The 19404-nt window shown below is 39.5% G+C and overlaps 1 protein-coding gene across 4 annotated transcripts in view; it reads left to right on the top strand.

The window, feature by feature from the left end:
• Nucleotides 1-501: 501 nt before the first annotated feature.
• Nucleotides 502-19404, top strand: part of ZFYVE9 (zinc finger FYVE-type containing 9) — a 110386-nt gene continuing 91483 nt past the window's right edge. For 3 of the 4 annotated variants that reach the window (XM_025288762.3, XM_025288761.3, XM_025288760.3), the window contains exons 1-2: nt 502-606; nt 17567-17672. In XM_025288762.3, coding sequence (XP_025144547.3) covers nt 17603-17672 — 70 coding nt within the window. In that variant the 5' untranslated portion in view covers nt 502-606; nt 17567-17602. The remainder of the gene's footprint in view (nt 607-17566; nt 17673-19404) is intronic. The other variant, XM_025288763.3, reaches the window with a different exon arrangement.

Below are 19404 nucleotides of genomic sequence, written 5' to 3'. Positions count from 1 at the left end.
GAGAGAGGCTGAAATCATAAGGGACTCCATTTGGAGGAGAAACAGTTGTTTGGCATTAAAAAATCTTAACAGAAATCTTTTGATCTCAGTTTAAAAATTCTGTATATACAGGAAAAAAATCACTAACAGAGGACTTTCTTGTGAAGCAGCAGTTTTGTTAGCTTTGGATTTGTGGAAGGCCTGTTGAAATATAAATAAATAGTGTTTTTATGAATTACCATAGTCATTGGATAGAAAGTACCTGCCTTTGATCTTTCACTTTGTATTACTCATTGAAAATAAGAAGCGTGTGGAAATTCTTAACTATTCATTGAAACATTTAACTTTGGGCCTTTTTAGACAATATAATGTGTCTGCTGCTGCATTCCATGCTGGCCAGGTCTTTGAATCTGAAGACATAATTGGAATAGCTTTTATTTGTCTAGCTATGATAGATTGATATGAAGAAAAATGGGGCTTACTGCTTTAGCAGGTATAATGAGCAATGTGTTCTTTCTTTAGGATCAGACAGAGCACACTGAAGCAGCAGGACCGGCTGGTAGTGCAGCAAGCACCATGAGTAAACACACACAAGTCCGTTCCTTACCACGTGTGTAAAGGAAAAAGGTAAGAAATCCAGTGATCTTATTTCTCTTGAGAGCTTGAACTTGAGAAAACAAATAGCTTTATAGAAACTAATGCTCATGAATATATATTCTAATTGCTTCATTTATGACACTGTCTCTTATTAAATCAGGAATATTGCTTTTTTTTACAAAAAAGATTTGGCTTAAGTCCAGGGAAAAAGGATGTTTTAAAATTCCCATTGAATTACATCAAAATGCTAATTTCTCTACCAGTGCTTGGCTTCTTCCTTTCAGAGTCAACTTCTACCTTGGGCATAGACAGGTAATTTCAGCATGACAAAGAGCATGGACTTGAGCAATATTATTAAGAGAAAATCTACCCAATTAATTGGTATATCTACCCGATTAATGTTATGAATATTTCTTAGTCAATCGCACAAGTGTTAAATAGTTAAATCTTACTTTAGGATAAGGAATCAGAAATACAGATTTAATTACACTTTTTTATTTTGTATGTTTAGACTAGTTCTGAAGAGCAGTCATTTCCAGCAGAAAATTGGAAGTATTTTATTAATTCTGATAGAGCAAGACTTCTTAATCATTGACATTTTTCTGACTGGGAATCTTCTTTGTTTTCTTTCAAGTCTTATGATTATATAATGCATAGAACATGGTGGTGGGAAGGGAAGGTATGTGGGTGAGATTGGTTTCAGAGACTGATTATGCCATTCACTGTTGGAGTGTTGTGTGCTCTGGCTGAGTGCTCTGATTTTCCAGGTAAGCTTCAAGGATAGAGGCATGGGTCTGGCAGACTGAGTTCTTAAGGCACCTAGCAGTAGTACTTTGCTCACCAAAACTTCTGGACTTGGAGTTGGCTAGGTATTTCTTGTCCCCTAGCTTTCTCACATGAGTGTGAGTGAAGAGTGCTTCTGCCTGCCTTCATCTGGCAAAATCTTATTTTTCAGGCATCTCCTCTTTAGGAAGTTTTCAACCCACTGCAAAGACCATCAATAATAATAAATAATAATTAGTCAGCAATAATAAATTATTGGAGTATTTCTTACAGTAGTCCATCCTACCCCAAATAATATACCCCTGCTCTAGTCTGATTCGGATTCCCATCTTCTTTGGCTCCATAGTACCCAGTGCATATATTAATATCAATTAGTGTATATCACAGTATTTCATATGTTAAGTCTACTTATCCATCTTCTATGAAACATTGGGTACTGTTAGGTCAAGAACATTGTCTTACTGTCATTGTAACCTAATGATTAAAACAATGTCTGATACATAGTAGATGCTCAGGAATATTTTATGCATGAATGCACACATGTTCATTGTAATTAGTATATGGCATAGAGGAAGTAACAGTGAAGGAGACACCCGAGGAGCAGTCAGATAAGTGCTGTAAAAGTTAGACCCTTAAGACTGAGATTCAAGACAGTGTCTAAAAGGTCTCTGGTCAATAGAATAAAAAAGAAGAGATCCTCAAGAAGAAACTGTACTGAATTAAATAATCATATTCATCTTTGAGATGTACCGTGACCCTTAAACAACATGTGGGTGAGGGGTGCTGACTCTCCGTGCATTGGAAAGTCTGCATATAACCTATAATCAACTCTATATACATTCAGTTCAGTTCAGTTCAGTCGCTCAGTTGTGTCCAACTCTTTGCAACCCCATGAATTGCAGCACGCCAGGCCTCCCTGTCCATCACCATCTCCCAGAGTTCACTCAAACTCATATCCAAGGAATCTGTGATGCCATCCAGCCATCTCATTCCCTGTAGTCCCCTTCTCCTCCTGCCCCTAATCCCTCCTAGCATCAGAGTCTTTTCCAATGAGTCAACTCTTCGCATGAGGTGGCCAAAGTACTGGAGTTTCAGCTTTAGCATGAGTCCTTCCAAAGAACACCCAGGACTGATCTCCTTTAGAATGGACTGGTTGGATCTCCTTGCAGTCCAAGCAACTCTCAAGAGTCTTCTCCAACACCACAGTTCAAGAGCATCAATTCTTCAGCACTCAGCTTTCTTCACAGTCCAACTCTCACATCCATACATGACCACTGGAAAAACCATAGCCTTGACTAGACGGACCTTTGTTGGCAAAGTAATGTCTCTGCTTTTGAATATGCTATCTAGGTTGGTCATAACTTTCCTTCCAAGGAGTAAGTGTCTTAATTTCATGGCTGCAGTCACCATCTGCAGTGATTTTGGAGCCCCCCAAAATAAAGTCTGACACTGTTTCCACTATTTCCCCATCTATTTGCCAGGAAGTGATGGGACCAGATGCCATGATCTTAGTTTTCTGAATGTTGAGCTTTAAGCCAACTTCTTCACTCTCCTCTTTCACTTTCATCAAGAGGCTCTTTAGTTCCTCTTCACTTTCTGCCATAAGGGTGGTGTCCTCTGCATATCTGAGGTTATTGATATTTCTCCCAGCAATCTTGATTCCAGCTCGTGCTTCTTCCAGCCCAGCATTTCTCATGATGTACTCTGCATATAAGTTAAATAAGCAGGGTGACAATATACAGCCTTGACGTACTCCTTTTCCTATTTGAAACCAGTCTGTTGTTCCATGTTCAGTTCTAACTGTTGCTTCCTGACCTGGCTGTAGGTTTCTCAAGAGGCATGTCAGGTGGTCTGGTATTCCCATCTCTTTCAGAACTTTCCACAGTTTATTGTGATCCACACAGTCAAAGCCTTTGGCATAGTCAATAAAGCAGAAATAGATGTTTTTCTGGAACTCTCTTGCTTTTTCCATGATCCAGCGGATGTTGGCAATTTGATTTCTGGTTCCTCTGCCTTTTCTAAAACCAGCTTGAACATCTGGAAGTTCACCGTTCACGTATTGCTGAAGTCTGGCTTGGAGAATTTTGAGCATTACTTTACTAGCGTGTGAGATGAGTGCAATTGTGCAGTAGTTTGAGCATTCTTTGGCATTGCCTTTCTTTGGGATTGGAATGAAAACTGACCTTTTCCAGTCCTGTGGCCACTGCTGAGTTTTCCAAATTTGCTGGCATCTTGAGTGCAGCACTTTCACAGCATCATCTTTCAGGATTTGGAAGAGCTCAACTGGAAATCCATCGCCTCCCCTAGCTTTGTTCGTAGTGATGCTTTCTAAGGCCCACTTGACTTCACATTCCAGGATGTCTGGCTCTAGGTCAGTGATCACACCATTGTGATTATCTTGGTCGTGAAGATCTTTTTTGTACAGTTCTTCTGTGTATTCTTGCCACCTCTTCATAATATCTTCTGTTAGGTCCATATGATTTCTGTCCTTTATCGAGCCCGTCTTTGCATGAAATGTTCCCTTGGTATCTCTAATTTTCTTGAAGAGATCTCTAGTCTTTCCCATTCTGTTGTTTTCCTCTATTTGCATTGATCACTGAGGAAGGCTTTCTTCTCTCTCCTTGCTATTCTTTGGAACTTTGCATTCAGATGCTTATATCTTTCCTTTTCTCCTTTGCTTTTTGCTTCTCTTCTTTTCACAGCTATTTGTAAGGCCTCCCCAGACAGCCATTTTTCTTTTTTGCATTTCTTTTCCATGGAGATGGTCTTGATCCCTGTCTCCTGTACAATGTCGCAAACCTCCGTCCATAGTTCATCAGGCACTCTGTCTATCAGCTCTAGGCCCTTAAATCTATTTCTCACTTCCACTGTATAATCATAAGGGATTTGATTTAGGTCATACTGAATGGTCTAGTGGTTTTCCCTACTTTCTTCAATTTCAGTCTGAATTTGGCAATAAGGAGTTCATGATCTGAGCCACAGTCAGCTCCCAGTCTTGTTTTTGCTGACTGTATAGAGCTTCTCCATCTTTGGCTGCAAAGAATATAATCAATCTGATTTTGGTGTTGACCATCTGGTGATGTTCATGTGTAGAGTCTTCTCTTGTGTTGTTGGAAGAGGGTGTTGGCTATGACCATTGTATTTTCCTGGCAAAACTCTTTTAGCCTTTGCCCTGCTTCATTCCATATTCCATGGCTAAATGTGCCTGTTACTCCAGGTGTTTCTTGACTTCCCACTTTTGCATTCCAGTCCCCTATAATGAAAAGGATATCTTTTTTGGGTGTTAGTTCTAAAAGGTCTTAGAGGTCTTCATAGAACCGTTCAGCTTCAGCTTCTTCAGCGTTACTGGTTGGGGCATAGACTTGGATTACTGTGATATTGAATGGTTTGTCTTGGAAACGAACAGAGATCATTCTGTCGTTTTTGAGATTGCATCCAAGTACTGTATTTCTAACCCTTTTGTTGACCATGATGGCTACTCCATTTCTTCTAAGGGATTCCTGCCCACAGTAGTAGGTATAATGGTCATCTGAGTTATATTCACCCATTCCAGTCCATTTTAGTGCACTGATTCCTAGAATGTCGATGTTCACTCTTGCCATCTCCTGTTTGACTACTTCCAATTTGCCTTGATTCATGGACCTAACATTCCAGGTTCGTATGCAATATTGCTGTTACAGCATTGGACCTTGCTTCTATCACCAGTCACATCCACAGCTGGGTATTGTTTTTGCTTTGGCTCCATCCCTTCATTCTTTCTGGAGTTATTTCTCCACTGATCTCCAGTAACATATTGGGCACCTGCCGACCTGGGGAGTTCCTCTTTCAGTATTCTATCATTTTGCCTTTTCATACTGTTCTTGGAGTTCTCAAGGCAAGAATACTGAAGTGATTTGCCATTCCCTTCTCCAGTGGACCACATTCTGTCAGACCTTTCCACCATGACCCACCTGTCTTGGGTGGCCCCACAGGGCATGGCTTAGTTTCATTGAGTTAAGACAAGGCTGTGGTCCGTGTGATTAGATTGACTAGTTTTCTGTGATTATGGTTTCAGTGTGTCTGCCCTCTGATGGCCTCTTGCAGCACCTACCATCTTACTTGGGTTTCTCTTACCTTGGACATGGGGTATCTCTTCAGGGCTGCTCCAGCAAAGCATGGCCGCTGCTCCTTACCTTAGAGGAGGGGTGTCTCCTCACAGCCACCCCTCCTGACTTTGAACGTGGAGTAGCTCCTCTCGGCCTTCCTGCGCCCACACAGCCACTGCTCCTTGCTGCTGCTGCTGCTGCTAAGTCACTTCAGTTGTGTCCGACTCTGTGTGACCCCATAGACGGCAGCCCACCAGGCTCCCCCATCCCTGGGACTCTCCAGGCAAGAACACTGGAGTGGGTTGCCATTTCCTTCTCCAATGCAGGAAAGTGAAAAGTGAAAGTGAATTCGCTCAGTCGTGTCTGACTCTTCGAGACCCCATGGACTGCAGCCTACCAGGCTCCTCCATCCATGGGATTTTCCAGGCAAGAGTACTGGAGTGGGGTGCCATTGCCTTCTCCATGGACCCCTCTAAATCCTGGTGAACAGACAGTTTGGAGAATACCAAGTGGAAACTTGGAGAATTGTTATCTGAGGCAATTCAGGTTCTCCAGAGAAGACTATGACCCAAAAGCAGTTAGAAATGGCTCCGGCTGGAGTCTAACCAGACAGCAGAAGCCAGGGTGGGTAGCCTGGCCCATACCGCCCTCCCTCCTATATACGTAATTCTTCCACATCTGAGATTCCGCATCCGTGGATTCAACCAACAGTGGATCATGTGTTACTATAATATTTACTATTGAAAGAATCCATATATAGATAGACCCGCATGGTTCAAACCCATGTTGTTCAACAATTATTTGTGCATATATGATATTTAGTGACTTTCATTTTGAATAAGAGGTGGACATAAAGGGAGATAAGATTTGAACTCTCTGAGAGGTCCATCTTATACAATGCAAGACTGCTCCAAGACTGCAGGTTTTCCTTGGAAAATGAAACTAAAGAGGGTTAAGACTTGGGGACATGAGACATAAGAGAGACCAAAGGATGAAGCTCCAAAGTAAAAGCAGGAGGATAAAGGGAAATCCTATATATTAAAGAGAGACCCTTCCCATCTTCTCTTCTTCTTTCAGACAGTGACTACCTGGTATTGCATCTTTACACCCCCTTATAGGAGATTATATGACTCTTCTCAGGAGTCCAAAGAAAAGACCTAGATATACTGACATTTGGAGGTCTCCCAATAAAATAGCTTTGTTCCCCCCCAATCACCATGCAGTGGAAGCCTTCCAGCTGAGAAGCCACCCATGCAGAGCTTCCAATTGGCTTTTGGTACTTCATTTGTTCAATGTGAGGCATTTTAAGGAAAGCATCCAATGTGAAAGACAGAGATCAAAACACAAAACAGGAACTTTGAGGAAATAGTATTGGAAACAGAAGGTTTAGGAAAAAGAAAAAAGGTCAGACCAAATTGTAGGTAATTATATTAAAGAAGTAAGAAAAGAATTATATCCATGACGTAAGATCAAGATGTCATAAAAAGGATCAGAAAAAGAAAGTACCCTGGAAATTTAAAATATAATTGTTTTAGGGCATTTAAATTAAAAAAAAAAAAAAACTATCTCAGGTTTATAGAAAATTTGCAAGTATAGTACAAAGAATTTTTTTCTTTGAACCATTTGAGAGTAAGTTGCTAGCTGCATCCCCTACCATGTTTGAAACTGTTCCTTTCAAAAAAGTATTTTGTACATAACTACAACACAGCCATCAAATTAGGGAATGAACTTTGATGCATTACCACCATCCAGTTGTCAGACCTTTCTCGTTTTGCCAGATGTGCAAATAATGTCCTTTTTGGTCAAGAGTACTGAGTTTGGGATCACATGTTTCATTTAGTTGGGAAGCCAGCCAGTGTTTCATGCAGTTTCAGTCTGACCTCCCCACCCTGTTTTGGGAGTAAACAAGGGTGTGTGTGCTCCCCGTGTGCTTCCCATAGCCCTTCTGTTAGTACCACCAGCCCTTCCACCAGCCAAGGGGACTTGTCTTCCTGGCATCGAACCCCTGGGCTGTGGCTCCCAGTATGTGCCTTCAGTGGCTCACTCCCCAGGGAGGTTCTCCACCCGTGAAATCCTCTTCCTCTTCTGAGTCCCCTCCCAAGCACACAGGCCCCCGACCTGATCACTTTTCTTCCTTTCCTACCTGATTCCACGTGGATGTTTCCTATAGCCTTGGTTGTAGAAGAGTCTTTCTGCCAGTCCCCAGTTAGTGTTCAATGAGGTGATTCCACATGGAGATGTATTTTTGGTGTGTTTTTGGAGGGAGGTGAATTCCACTGTTCTCCTGCTTCACTACCTTGATCTCTCTTCAGTAAACTTTATTCTTTTTAGAGCAGTTTTAGGTTCAGAGAAAAATTGAGCAAAGTACAGGGAGTTCCCGTATACCTCATGTCGCCCTACCGCACCCCCAAATCCTCTCCCAACCTCCCCTAGTGAGGACATTGCTGTGCCCTTTTTATTGCGATCTGTCAGGGAGCATGAAGTTTGTTTGTCCCATTACTGATGATGTTCATTCACTCTGATCACTCATGAAAGGTGACATCTGCCAAGATTTGCCTCAGAAGTGACTCCTTTTTTTTTGTAATTAGTATTTTTGTGAAGAGGAATTTTGAAACTATATAAATACCCCATTCCTCATTACACTTGGAATTCATTCATTTATGTTGTAAAGACTCATGGCTTTCTTTTTTTTATCCAATGGTTGTAATCTGTTGCTACTGTTGTTTACATTGATGTTTAGAATGTCTCTGGTTAGGTCAGTGGAATCTCCTTCAAGCTGATTTCTGTGTCCTTTGATATGTCCCCATCATTTTTGGACACTTCTTTTTTCTTTTTTGTTTAATTGAAATGTAATTCACTAAAATTAAAAAAAATAATAATAATAAATAAAGTAAAAAAAAAAAAAAGAAATGTAATTCACATACCATACCATAAAATTCACCCTTTTAAAATATATAGTTCAGTGGTTTCTATATATTTGCAGAGTCTTGGAGTCATCACCACTATCTAATTCCAGAACATTTTCATCACTCCAAAAAGAAATCTTGTATCTGTTAGCAGTTACTCCCATTTCCCTCCAATTCCTCCCAGCTGCTGGCAACCCACTAATTTACTTTTTGTTTCTGTGCCTATTTTGGACATTTCATATAAATGAAATCATGTAATCTGTAGGTTTTTGTATCTGCTTCTTTCAGTTACCATGATATTTTCAAGTTTCATCTATGTTATAGCATATAGCAATACTTTATCCATTTAAATTATCATACACTATTATATTCTGTTAATATATAATACCATGTTTTATTTATCCATTTATCAATTAATAGATCTTTGGATCATATTCAACTCTTGGTGTTATGAATAATGTTGTTCTGAGCATTCACAGATAAGTTTTTGTGTGAATGCATGCCAAAGCCTTTGACTGTGTGGATCACAATAAACTGTGGAAAGTTCTGAAAGAGATGGGAATACCAGACCACCTGACCTGCCTCTTGAGAAATCTGTATGCAGGTCAGGAAGCAACAGTTAGAACTGCACATGGAACAACAGACTGGTTCCAAATAGGAAAGGGAGTATGTCAAGGCTGTATATTGTCACCCTGCTTATTTAACATATATGCAGAGTACATCATGAGAAACACTGGACTGGAAGAAGCACAAGCTGGAATCAAGATTGCCGGGAGAAATATCAATAACCTCAGATATGCAGATGACACCACCCCTATGGCAGAAAGTGAAGAAGAACTAAAGAGCCTCTTGATGAAAGTGAAAGAGGAGAGTGAAGAAGTTGGCTTAAAGCTCAACATTCAGAAAACTAAGATCATGCCATCTGGTCCCATCACTTCATGGGAAATAGATGGGGAAACAGCGGAAACAGTGTCAGACTTTATTTTTTTGGGCTCCAAAATCACTGCAGATGGTGATTGCAGCCATAAACTTAAAAGACGCTTGCTCCTTGGAAGGAAAGTTATGACCAACCTAGATAGCATATTCAAAAGCAGAGACGTTACTTTGCCAACAAAGGTCCGTCTAGTCAAGGCTATGGTTTTTCCAGTGGTCATGTATGGATGTGAGAGTTGGACTGTGAAGAAAACTGAGTGCCAAAGAATTGATGCTTTTGAACTGTGGTGTTGGAGAAGACTCTTGAGAGTCCAACCAGTCCATTCTAAAGGAGATCAGTCCTGAGTGTTCGTTGGAAGGACTGATGCTAAAGCTGGAACTCCAGTACTTTGGCCACCTCATGTGAAGAGTTGACTCATTGGAAAAGACTCTGATGCTGGGAGGGATTGGGGGCAGGAGGAGAAGGGGACAACAGAGGATGAGATGGCTGGATGGCATCACCGACTCGATGGACATGAGTTTGAGTGAACTCCGGGAGTTGGTGATGGACAGGGAGGCCTGGGGTGCTGCGATTCGTGGGGTCGCAAAGAATTGGACGTGACTGAGCGACTGAACTGAACTGATGTTTTCATTTCTCTTGGAAATAAGCCTGGGGTGGAATAGCTATGCCATGTGGTTAATTCCTTTTTACTTTTTGAGGAACTGCCAAACTGTTTTCCAAAGTTGCCACACCATTTTACTTTCTTCCCAGCTGTGTGTGAGGGTTTATGTTTCTCTCCATCCTCATCAAAGTTCTTATATTTTTTCTACTTCAGCTTTAGAATCAGACGTTTTCCCATGGAGCCCTTGCTCCTTTTAGTGAATAACAATATTTATAAATCAAACCTGGTGCTAGGTATGCTCATTGCTACATGGAGTGGAGGTGGGGATCTGCTGCTCCAAGGTTCTTTGAATATATGTGTACACACACACACACACTTTTTATTGCCAGAAATATGTCTATTGAATACAAAAACTGTGTTTACTTACTACTTATAAGTATGCTTATTGAAATCCATGAGCTCAAACTGACAACTCGGATTCCAAACCAACACTGCAGGGTTCTTTGTATTTTCCTCTTTTTCCACATGTACATTGCAGTGTTCTTTCTAGTTCTCAGTTTTCCCCCGTTTTAACCCCTTCTCCACCAGTGAGAAACCTTCTTCCTATTACCCTTTGTGTCATCGCTTATCTGATGCATCCCTCTGCATGTAATCTGTGCCCTATCACTGTCTTCTCCCTTTGGTCCTTCCAGTTCTGCTCAGGCAGTGACCTGCCACCCTGGACTGCCCTCTTATATCTCCTCCTCACCCTTCCTGCATGTGAAGCCATCTTACCCACTGTGCTGTCTCTCTGCCAGACCATCCCCTTCATGTGGACGCCTTCCTCACCTCTCTGGGACTCTTAACAACCCACGCTGGGCTGTGCTGCACAGGCAGTTTCCTTCCTTCTTGGGGCTGTGACACATTATGCTGGGCTACCCCTATGTAAGGACATCTGCTTGCCACACTTGGGCTCTGACTCCCCCCATACACAGATGCCCTCTTCATCTGCTCCCTATTTATTGAACTGTTAATAATTTTTCCCCTTTATTTTTATTTTTTCAACCTTTTAAAGTAACTGTAAATTCACAGGACATTGCAAAAATAGTATAGTTTTTGTGTATCCTTCATGTACAGTTTTTTTTTCATTTGTTACATCTTATGCAACTAGAGAAAATATAAAATCCAGGAGATTAGTATTTTATTTGTCCATTCATCGGTTGATAGATATTTTGGTTGTTTCTACCCTTTTGCTCTTATGAATAATGCTGCTGTGTGCATATTCATGAGTGTATATAGTTCTGTCCCGTTTATCACAGGCAGATTTGTGTAACCACCATGGCAATTTAAGATACAGCACGATTCTGTCACCACAGATATCTCCCTTGTGCTTCTCCTTTATAGTCATGTGAATTCTTCTCTCTCCATTATCACATATTTAATGACTTCTTAAAATTAAAAACATTATTACAAGTCACAGGAAGAGAAGAGCTGAGCAAGGATAGAGATAAACCATGTTATGTTCATGAATGGGAAAACTTAATATCATTATCAATCCTGAAGAAGGGGCAGGCTACGAATTCTAATTTCTGAAGGTTGATTTTATTGGCACTTTCTTCCATCGGGCACCATTGCTGAGTCTTGGGGCCCTTGGGGCAGTTTTTCCTTCAGCTCCTGGCTTTATGCAGAGAGCCCAGTCTGGCCCTCTGTAATGCAGAAACCTCTAGAAGTTTACAGCCCGTGGTTCCCATCGTACTTTCTAGCTTTCAGATCCTGGGTCCGAAGGTTGCTGTCTAGTTTTGTAACCTCTGTGACTGCTGCCCTTCAGTTCTCACTCATTGCTGTGGCTTGATCGCTTATTTGTTAATGGCATATTTCTCTTTCTTGGTTTTGAATTTCACTGTATGAACTCTTTAAAAATAATGTGTTTTATCTAGAATTTCTGTACTCAAAGTAGAAAGGAATGTTTTCCACCACAAGCTCAGTACAGTTTTTTTCCTTTTCTTTTGAAAAATTTCAAGCCTGTAGAAAAGTTGAAAGAATAGTATAATGAAGAATGTACAGTGAAAGAATAGTACAGAAATATCCATCACCAGGTTCATCAATTTCTACCGTTTTGCCTTTTTCTTGAGCACTTTTCTCCTCTCCCCCTCACCCTTGCCAGTCACTCACACTGACATTCACATATTTTTTTTCCTGAATTATTTGAAAGTTAGTTGCAAATAACGTAACTTCTTCCCCAAATAGATACAGTAGGTGTCTCCTAAGAGTAAAGACATTCTCCTACAAAATTTAAATACTTATCACATCCAGGAAAATGATTATTTATTCATTGTATCACTAATGTATAGTCCAAATTCTCCTGATTATCCCTTAAATGTCATTTTTTTGCTGTGTATTTTATATGTATACTTCCTTGATCCAGTTAGTATTCATGCATAACATTTGGTTATTTCTTTAGTCTGTCTCAACTCAGAATTGAATACACTGAATTTTTTGAAGAATTCAGGACAGTTTTCTTAGAATGCGTCACATTCTACATTTGTCTAATTTTTCATGATTGAATTCATATTGAACAATTTGAGAAAGAATACCTTGTAGGTAAATGTTTTAAATTTATCGTATCACATCAGGAGATGCATATTGTCAGCTTGTTAAACTATTGGTGATGCTAAACTTTTTCATTTGGTTAAGGGAGCGATTACTGCATCTTTTCACTGTAAATGTCCATTTTGTCCCTTGGGACTAATAAATCATCTATAGAATGATATTTTGAGGCATTGTGAAAATTTTCTTCCCCATTGTTTACCTAAAGGTTTTGGGTATCCATTTTTGATGCTTGCCTGAATCAGTAGTTATAATTGGAGTTCAGTACAATTTCTTGAATGGCTGTTTATACTGTTTGTTTATTTCACAGGTGTTTATGAAATAGGTGCCACATTAGGTTCTGTGACAGTTACATGGTGAACACTGTCTAGCGGGTGTCTTGGGATTATAGCTCAGGGATGGAGCATTTGACTGCAGTTTAGTGGGTGCCTTGTGGTGTCTATGGTGTGGTGGGAGAGACTGACATTAATCAAATAATCACACCAATGTATATTTATAATAAGACTGTGATAATTATTACAAAGGGAAAGGTAAGGGTGCTTTGAGAGATTATAAGGAGATATCACCTTTTCTAGGGATTCAGGGAAGACTTCTTGTGAAAGTAGTATTTGAGTTAAGAACTAAAGATGTAGAGTTGGCCAAAAAGTTCCTTCAGGTTTTAAGTAAAAATAGAAGACACATTTTACATTTTCACCAGGAAATTTATTGAGTAACATATTCACTGTTTAGTTCTACTACCCTTTGCCATTTTTTCTGGCAACTTGATAATTCCAGCTTCTCAAAACTTTATCTCTTTGAGTAAAGAACTGTTCCAGGTGCCTTTTACAGTCTTCTGGGGAATTAAAATTTTTTCCATTAAGAAAGTTTTGTAAAGACTGAAATAAATAGAAATTCAAAAGTGCACTATCTGGTGAATACGGCAGGTGAATCAGGACTTCCCAGCCAAGCTGTAACAGTTTTTGCCTTGTTGTTCAGTTGCTCAGCTGTGTCCAACTCTTTGTGACCCCATGGACTGCAGCATGCCAGGGTTCCCTGTCCTTCACCATCTCCCAGAGCTTGCTCAAACTCCTGCCCATTGGGTTGATGATGCCATCCAACCATCTCATCCTCTGTCATCCCCTTCTCCTCCTGCCTTCATTCTTTCCCAGCATCAGGTTCTTTTCTAATGAGTCGGCTCTTCACATCAGGTGGCCAAAGTATTGGAGCTTTAGCTTCAGCATCAATCCTTCCAGTAAATATTCAGGATTGGTTTTCTTTAGGATTGACTGGATTGACTGGTTTGCAGTCCAAGGGACTTTCAAGAGTCTTCTCCAACACCACACTTCAAAAGCATCAATTCTTCAGCGTTCAGCCTTCTTTATGGTTCAACTTTCACATCCATACGTGACTACTGGAAAAACCATGACTCGGACTATACAGACCTTTGTTGGCAAAGTGAGGTCTCTGCTTTTTAATAATGGCTTTCTAGGTTTGTCATAGCTTTTCTCCCAAGGAACAAGTGTCCTTGCTCCTAGTTTTTGCCTAGTCATCAAAGAAACATTCACTCTTATGTTGTCCTGATGGAAGATTATGTGCTTTCTGTTGACTAATTCTGGATGTTTTTCATTGAGTACCACTTTCATTTGGTCCAAATGGGAATAGTACTTGTTGGTTCATTGTTTGGTTTTCCGGAAGGAGTAGAAGATTACCTTCCAATCCTACTATATACATGATATCACTTTCTATGGATGAAAACCATCTTTGGTGTGGTTAGTGGTCCATTTCTCTTGCCCCACGATCTCTTCCATTCCATATTATTGTACAGTATTCACTTTTCATCACCCATCACGATTTGTTTTAAAACCATAACGTTTTATGTTTTAAGTAGAGAATCACACACAGAAGTACAGTCAGGAAAGTTTTCATTTACCTTATGTGGAACCCAAACATTAAAGTGATTAACATTACCAAGCTGGTACAAATGATTTTCAAGGCTTTATTTGGATATTTTGAATATGCTGGTTTATCTCCTGTGTGGTATTAACATTTATTGTTCTCAGTTAATGCCTCATTTTGATTGACATCAACTTCAACTGATCTACCCAACCATGGAGCACCATCCAGCGAGAAAGCTCCAGCCCGGAACTTCACCGACCACTTCTGATATGATTGATCAGTCATAGAGCCTTCTCCGTATACTGCACAAATCTTTTTTTGCATTTCAGTTGTGTTTTTATCTTTCTTGAAATAATAAAGCGTAGTATGCCAAAAATGTTACTTTTTTCCTTCCATCTTCAATTTTATAATGTTTTCCCCAAAATTCACCAATTTTGATTTTTTTTTTTTAAGTGCACTTTGATATGACAGCTGTCACAATACAATTTAACAAAATTGTTTCAAATGAAGTTTACTGGAGTGGGTTGCCATTTCCTTCTCCACAGGATCTTCCCAACTCAGGGATCGAACCCAGGTCTCCCACATTAGAGGCAGATTCTTTAACCTCTGAGCCACCAGGGAAGCTAAATGAAGTTAAAGACAACTAAGTACTACTAGAGCCATCTTAGGGAAAAAACTGATAAAACTTTTTGGCCCACTATTTTGGCAAGGAGTGTGTGTATTGGAGACAGATAAAAGGTCTCAAAGAGAAAAGGAGCATGAGACATTGAAGAAGTGTATATTCAAGTAGGGTTCCAGCACAAAGCATAGTGTCTGCATATAATAGGTGCTCAGTAAATATTAGTGGAATGGAGGATAGGACTGAAAATTAGCCTGTGTAATCACTGTTGCTAGATTATTTATTTTATAATAAAAGGATCAACTCCAAGGCTTAAAAACTTTAATAATTACTGATGAAGCATTTATCATGCATGAAACAGTATTTTAAATGTGTTATCTATGTTAATTTATTTAATCTTTAGGTATGTACTGTTATTACTCAGTTTTGCAGATGAAAATTAAGTCACAGATAATTTGAATACTAGACTTCCCAGGTGGCTCAGTGGTAAAGAATTGGCCTGCTGCTGCAGGAGACACAAGAGATGTGGTTTCAATCCTTGGGTCGGACAGATCCCTTGGAGAAGGAAATGGCAACCCACTCCAGTATTCTTGCCTTAGAAATTCCATGAATAGTGGAGACTGGCAGGCTACAGTCTACAGGATCAAAAAGAGTCGGACACAACTGAACAACTGAGCATGCACGCAGGCACAAATTGAATAAGTTCCCTAAGGTCAAGTAGTTAGTAAGTGAATCAGAAACTAGGATTAGAAGTTGGATGGTCTAGTCCTAGAGTTTATGTTCTTGTCCATTATGCTGTAATTCTTACTATTGCTTAAAGTATAAACAATACCTTTCTCAAATTTACATTCCAGGGCTTCCATAATATAATGCCTGTCACTACAGCTGTGTCCTGCTGTTACCCATGTAAATAAATCCTTGTTCCAATTTCACTGATTCCTCAATAATTGCCCATTCCTAGTATGTCTCTCCCTGTTTGAAATTTCACTTGTGCATCTTCCCATGTAGAAGACTATTACAATTTTATCCATCCTTCCAGACCCAGCTCAGATCCATAAATAATGCCTTCCTTGACCATCCAGACTGATGAGCTGGTCCATTTCTTGAACTTTTATAGTACTTTCTCTGTAATACTGACCTGTTAATTTTGACAGATTAATCATTTAGTTTCTTGCGCTGTGTTGTTATGAAAATCATTTTGATTACTATTTAAATTTTCTCATTTAGCATTGTTTATCATTAAGTAAATGATAAGATTCTTGATGTTAGGGATCGTATCTGAGACTTCAGTTGATCCCGGTGCCCTGCATACAGTAGATGCACTGCCAGTATGTTGATCTGATTGTTTCTGTGGCTCAGCTATTGTAAATAATGCTGCAGTGAACATGGAGGTGCAGACGCTCTTCCAGCTAGCAATTTTATTTTCTTTGGATGTATACCCAGCAATGAAATTACTGGATTATATGGTGGTTATACTTTTAATTTCTTAAGGAGCTTCCATACTTTCTGTAGTGTCTGTATCAGTTTGCATTTCCACCAATAGTACACAAGGATTCTCTCTTCTCCACATTCTCACATTCTCACCAACATTTATTATTTGTTTTCTTTTTTGATGATAGCCATTCTGACAGGTGTGATGATATCTTTGTGGTTTTGATTTGCATTTCCATGATGATTGGTGATGTTGAGCATTTTTTCATGTACCTGTTGGCCATCTTATGTCTTCTTTGGAAAAATATCTTTTCAGATCCTCTACCCACTTTTAAATGTGGTTGTTTATTTTTTTGATGTTGAGCTATATGAGTTCTTTGTATATTTTGGATATTTACCCCTTGGTGGATATATCATTTGCAAGATCTTCTCCCAGTAGGCAGCCTTTTTGTTTTGTTGATAGTTTCTTTTGCTGGGCAGTCTTTTTAGTTTGATGTAGTTCCATTTGTTTATTTTCACTTTTGTTTCTCTTGGCTAAAGAGCCATATCCAAAGGAATATTGTTAAGGCTGATGTCAAAGAGTATATTACCTATGTTTTCTTTTAGTTTTATGGCTTCAGATCTTATGTTCAAGTATTTTTATCTATTTTGAGTTTTTGTATATGGTGTGAGAAAGTAGTCCAGTTTGATTCTTTTGCATGTAGCTGTCCAGTTTTCCCAACACCATTTATTGGAGAGCTGTCTTTTCCCCATTCCCTTTGCTATAGGTTAATTGTCCATACAAGTGTGGGTTTTTTTCTGAGTTCTGTGTTCTGTTCCATTGATCTATGTGTCTGTTTTTGTATGAGTGCTATACTGTTATAATTACAGTAGCTTTGTAGTATAGTTTGGCATCACAGAGTATATTATGGGGTAGTTTTTAAATAGTGACCTAATCAATCACCTTATTAGTAATCAGTTTTTTCATATTTTCTATTTTTTATGATTTAGTGTTGGTAGGATGTATGTGGCTAGAACTTTATTCATTTATTCTGAGTTGTCCAATTTATTAGAATATACTTATTCATAGTAGTCTGTTATGCTCCTTTGTATTTCTGTTTTATCAGTTGTAATATCTATAAATTATATTTTAATAATTGGGAGTATAATAAAGTTTGATCTTTTTTCTAGATTTAAATAAGTCTCTTGAGTGGTGTTTTCTCACCGATGGAGAATTACTTCCAAGCAGAAGCTTACAACCTGGACAAGGTGTTAGATGAATTTGAACAAAACGAAGGTGAGGATTTAGTTTGGTGACACTATTTGAATGTATTTATGATACAGAAAATGTGGGATTATAAGAGGATGCAGTACTAAAACAGAGAAAGTTGGGTCCAATGCCTTATTTATGATAGTATTATATATTAACATTCAGAGGAAGAACTAACATTTTTTTAGCCCTATGTGCCAGATACTATGGAGAAGGCAATGGCACCCCACTCCAGTATTCTTGCCTGGAAAGTCCCATGGATGGAGAAGCCTGGTAGGCTGCAGTCCATGGGGTCACTCAAGTCGGACACGACTGAGTGACTTCACTTTCGCTTTTCACTTTCATGCATTGGAGAAGGAAATGGCAACCCACTCCAGTGTTCTTGCCTGGAGAATTCCAGGGACGGGGGAGCCTGGTGGGCTGCCGTCTATGGGGTTGCACAGAGTCGGACACTACTGAAGCGACTTAGCACAAGCCAGATACTAAGCTAACCCATAACCCTAGGCTAACTCCTGATTCATGTAAATTTGAAACCTATTATTTTGGGATTTTATTAGATGTATGTAGTTGGGCTTTATAAATATGAAGTGAAAAGTGTATTGTCCTTTCAGTTTGGATCATTTATACAAGTATCTTCTCACTCTCTTCTCTGGTTTCTTCCCTGCTTGTATCACAGTTTTTTGTCATCTACACAAATGTTACACTTAATCATGTGAATACTGTCTCTAGAATACCACTGACTCTCATTAATAAAATTATAGTTCTTTACCTCGGTCTCTTTGCAACTTTTGTAGGTTCTAGTAGAATATTTTCTATATAGTTGATTTGCAAAATATTCCTGTTGAGTCAGTAAAAATTGTTGCTTTAGTTGAAATATAGTGTTTGCTTACCAAAAATAACTCCTTTAAAAGGAGAATGATTTCAGAAGCCACATTTTTTGCAACTGTGCTGATCATTTGTTTTGAACTTTTTCTTTTTTTTAATTTGTGGTTGCTCTGGGTATTCATTGCTGTGTGTGGGCCTTCTTTAGTTGTGGCGAACAGAAGCTGCTCTTCACTGCAGTGGCTTCTCTTGTTGAGGAGCACAGGCTCTATGCATGTGAGCTTCAGTAGTTTCAGCATGCAGGCTCTGTACGTACGGCTCATGGGCCCAGTCTCTCTGCAGCACGTGGAATGCTCCTGGACCAGGAATTGAATTCATGCTCCCTACATTGGCAAGCAGACTCCCATCTACTGTACCACGAGGGAAGTCCTGTTTTGAACTGTTTTTTAAAAATCTCTGTTGTTGCTGTTTAGTCATTCAGTCGTGTCTGACTCTTTGTGACCCCATGGACTGTAGCATGCCTGGCTTCACTTGTCTCCTGGAGTTTCCTCAAATTCATGTCCATTATGTTGGTGATGCCATCCAACCATCTCATCCTCTGTCACCCCATTCTCCACTTGCCCTCAGTCTTTCCCAGCATCAGGGTCTTTTCCAATGAGTTGTCTCTTTGCATCAGGTAGCCAAAGTATTGGAGCTTCAGCTTTGGTGTCAGTGAATATTCAAGGTTGATTTCCTTTAGGATTGACTGGTTTTATTTATCTCCTTGCTGTCCAAGGGACTTTCAAGAGTCTTCTCCATCATCACAATTCAAAAGCATCAATTCTTCAGTGATCAGCCTTCTTTATGGTCTAACTTTCACATCCATACATGACTACTGGAAAAACCATAGCTCTGACTATCTGTACCTTTGTTGGCAAAGTTATATCTCTGCTTTTTA

This window comes from Bubalus bubalis, chromosome 6 (genome assembly GCF_019923935.1).
Source record: "Bubalus bubalis isolate 160015118507 breed Murrah chromosome 6, NDDB_SH_1, whole genome shotgun sequence".
Taxonomy (NCBI): domain Eukaryota; kingdom Metazoa; phylum Chordata; class Mammalia; order Artiodactyla; family Bovidae; genus Bubalus; species Bubalus bubalis.
This window is presented reverse-complemented; position numbering and strand designations above follow the sequence as displayed.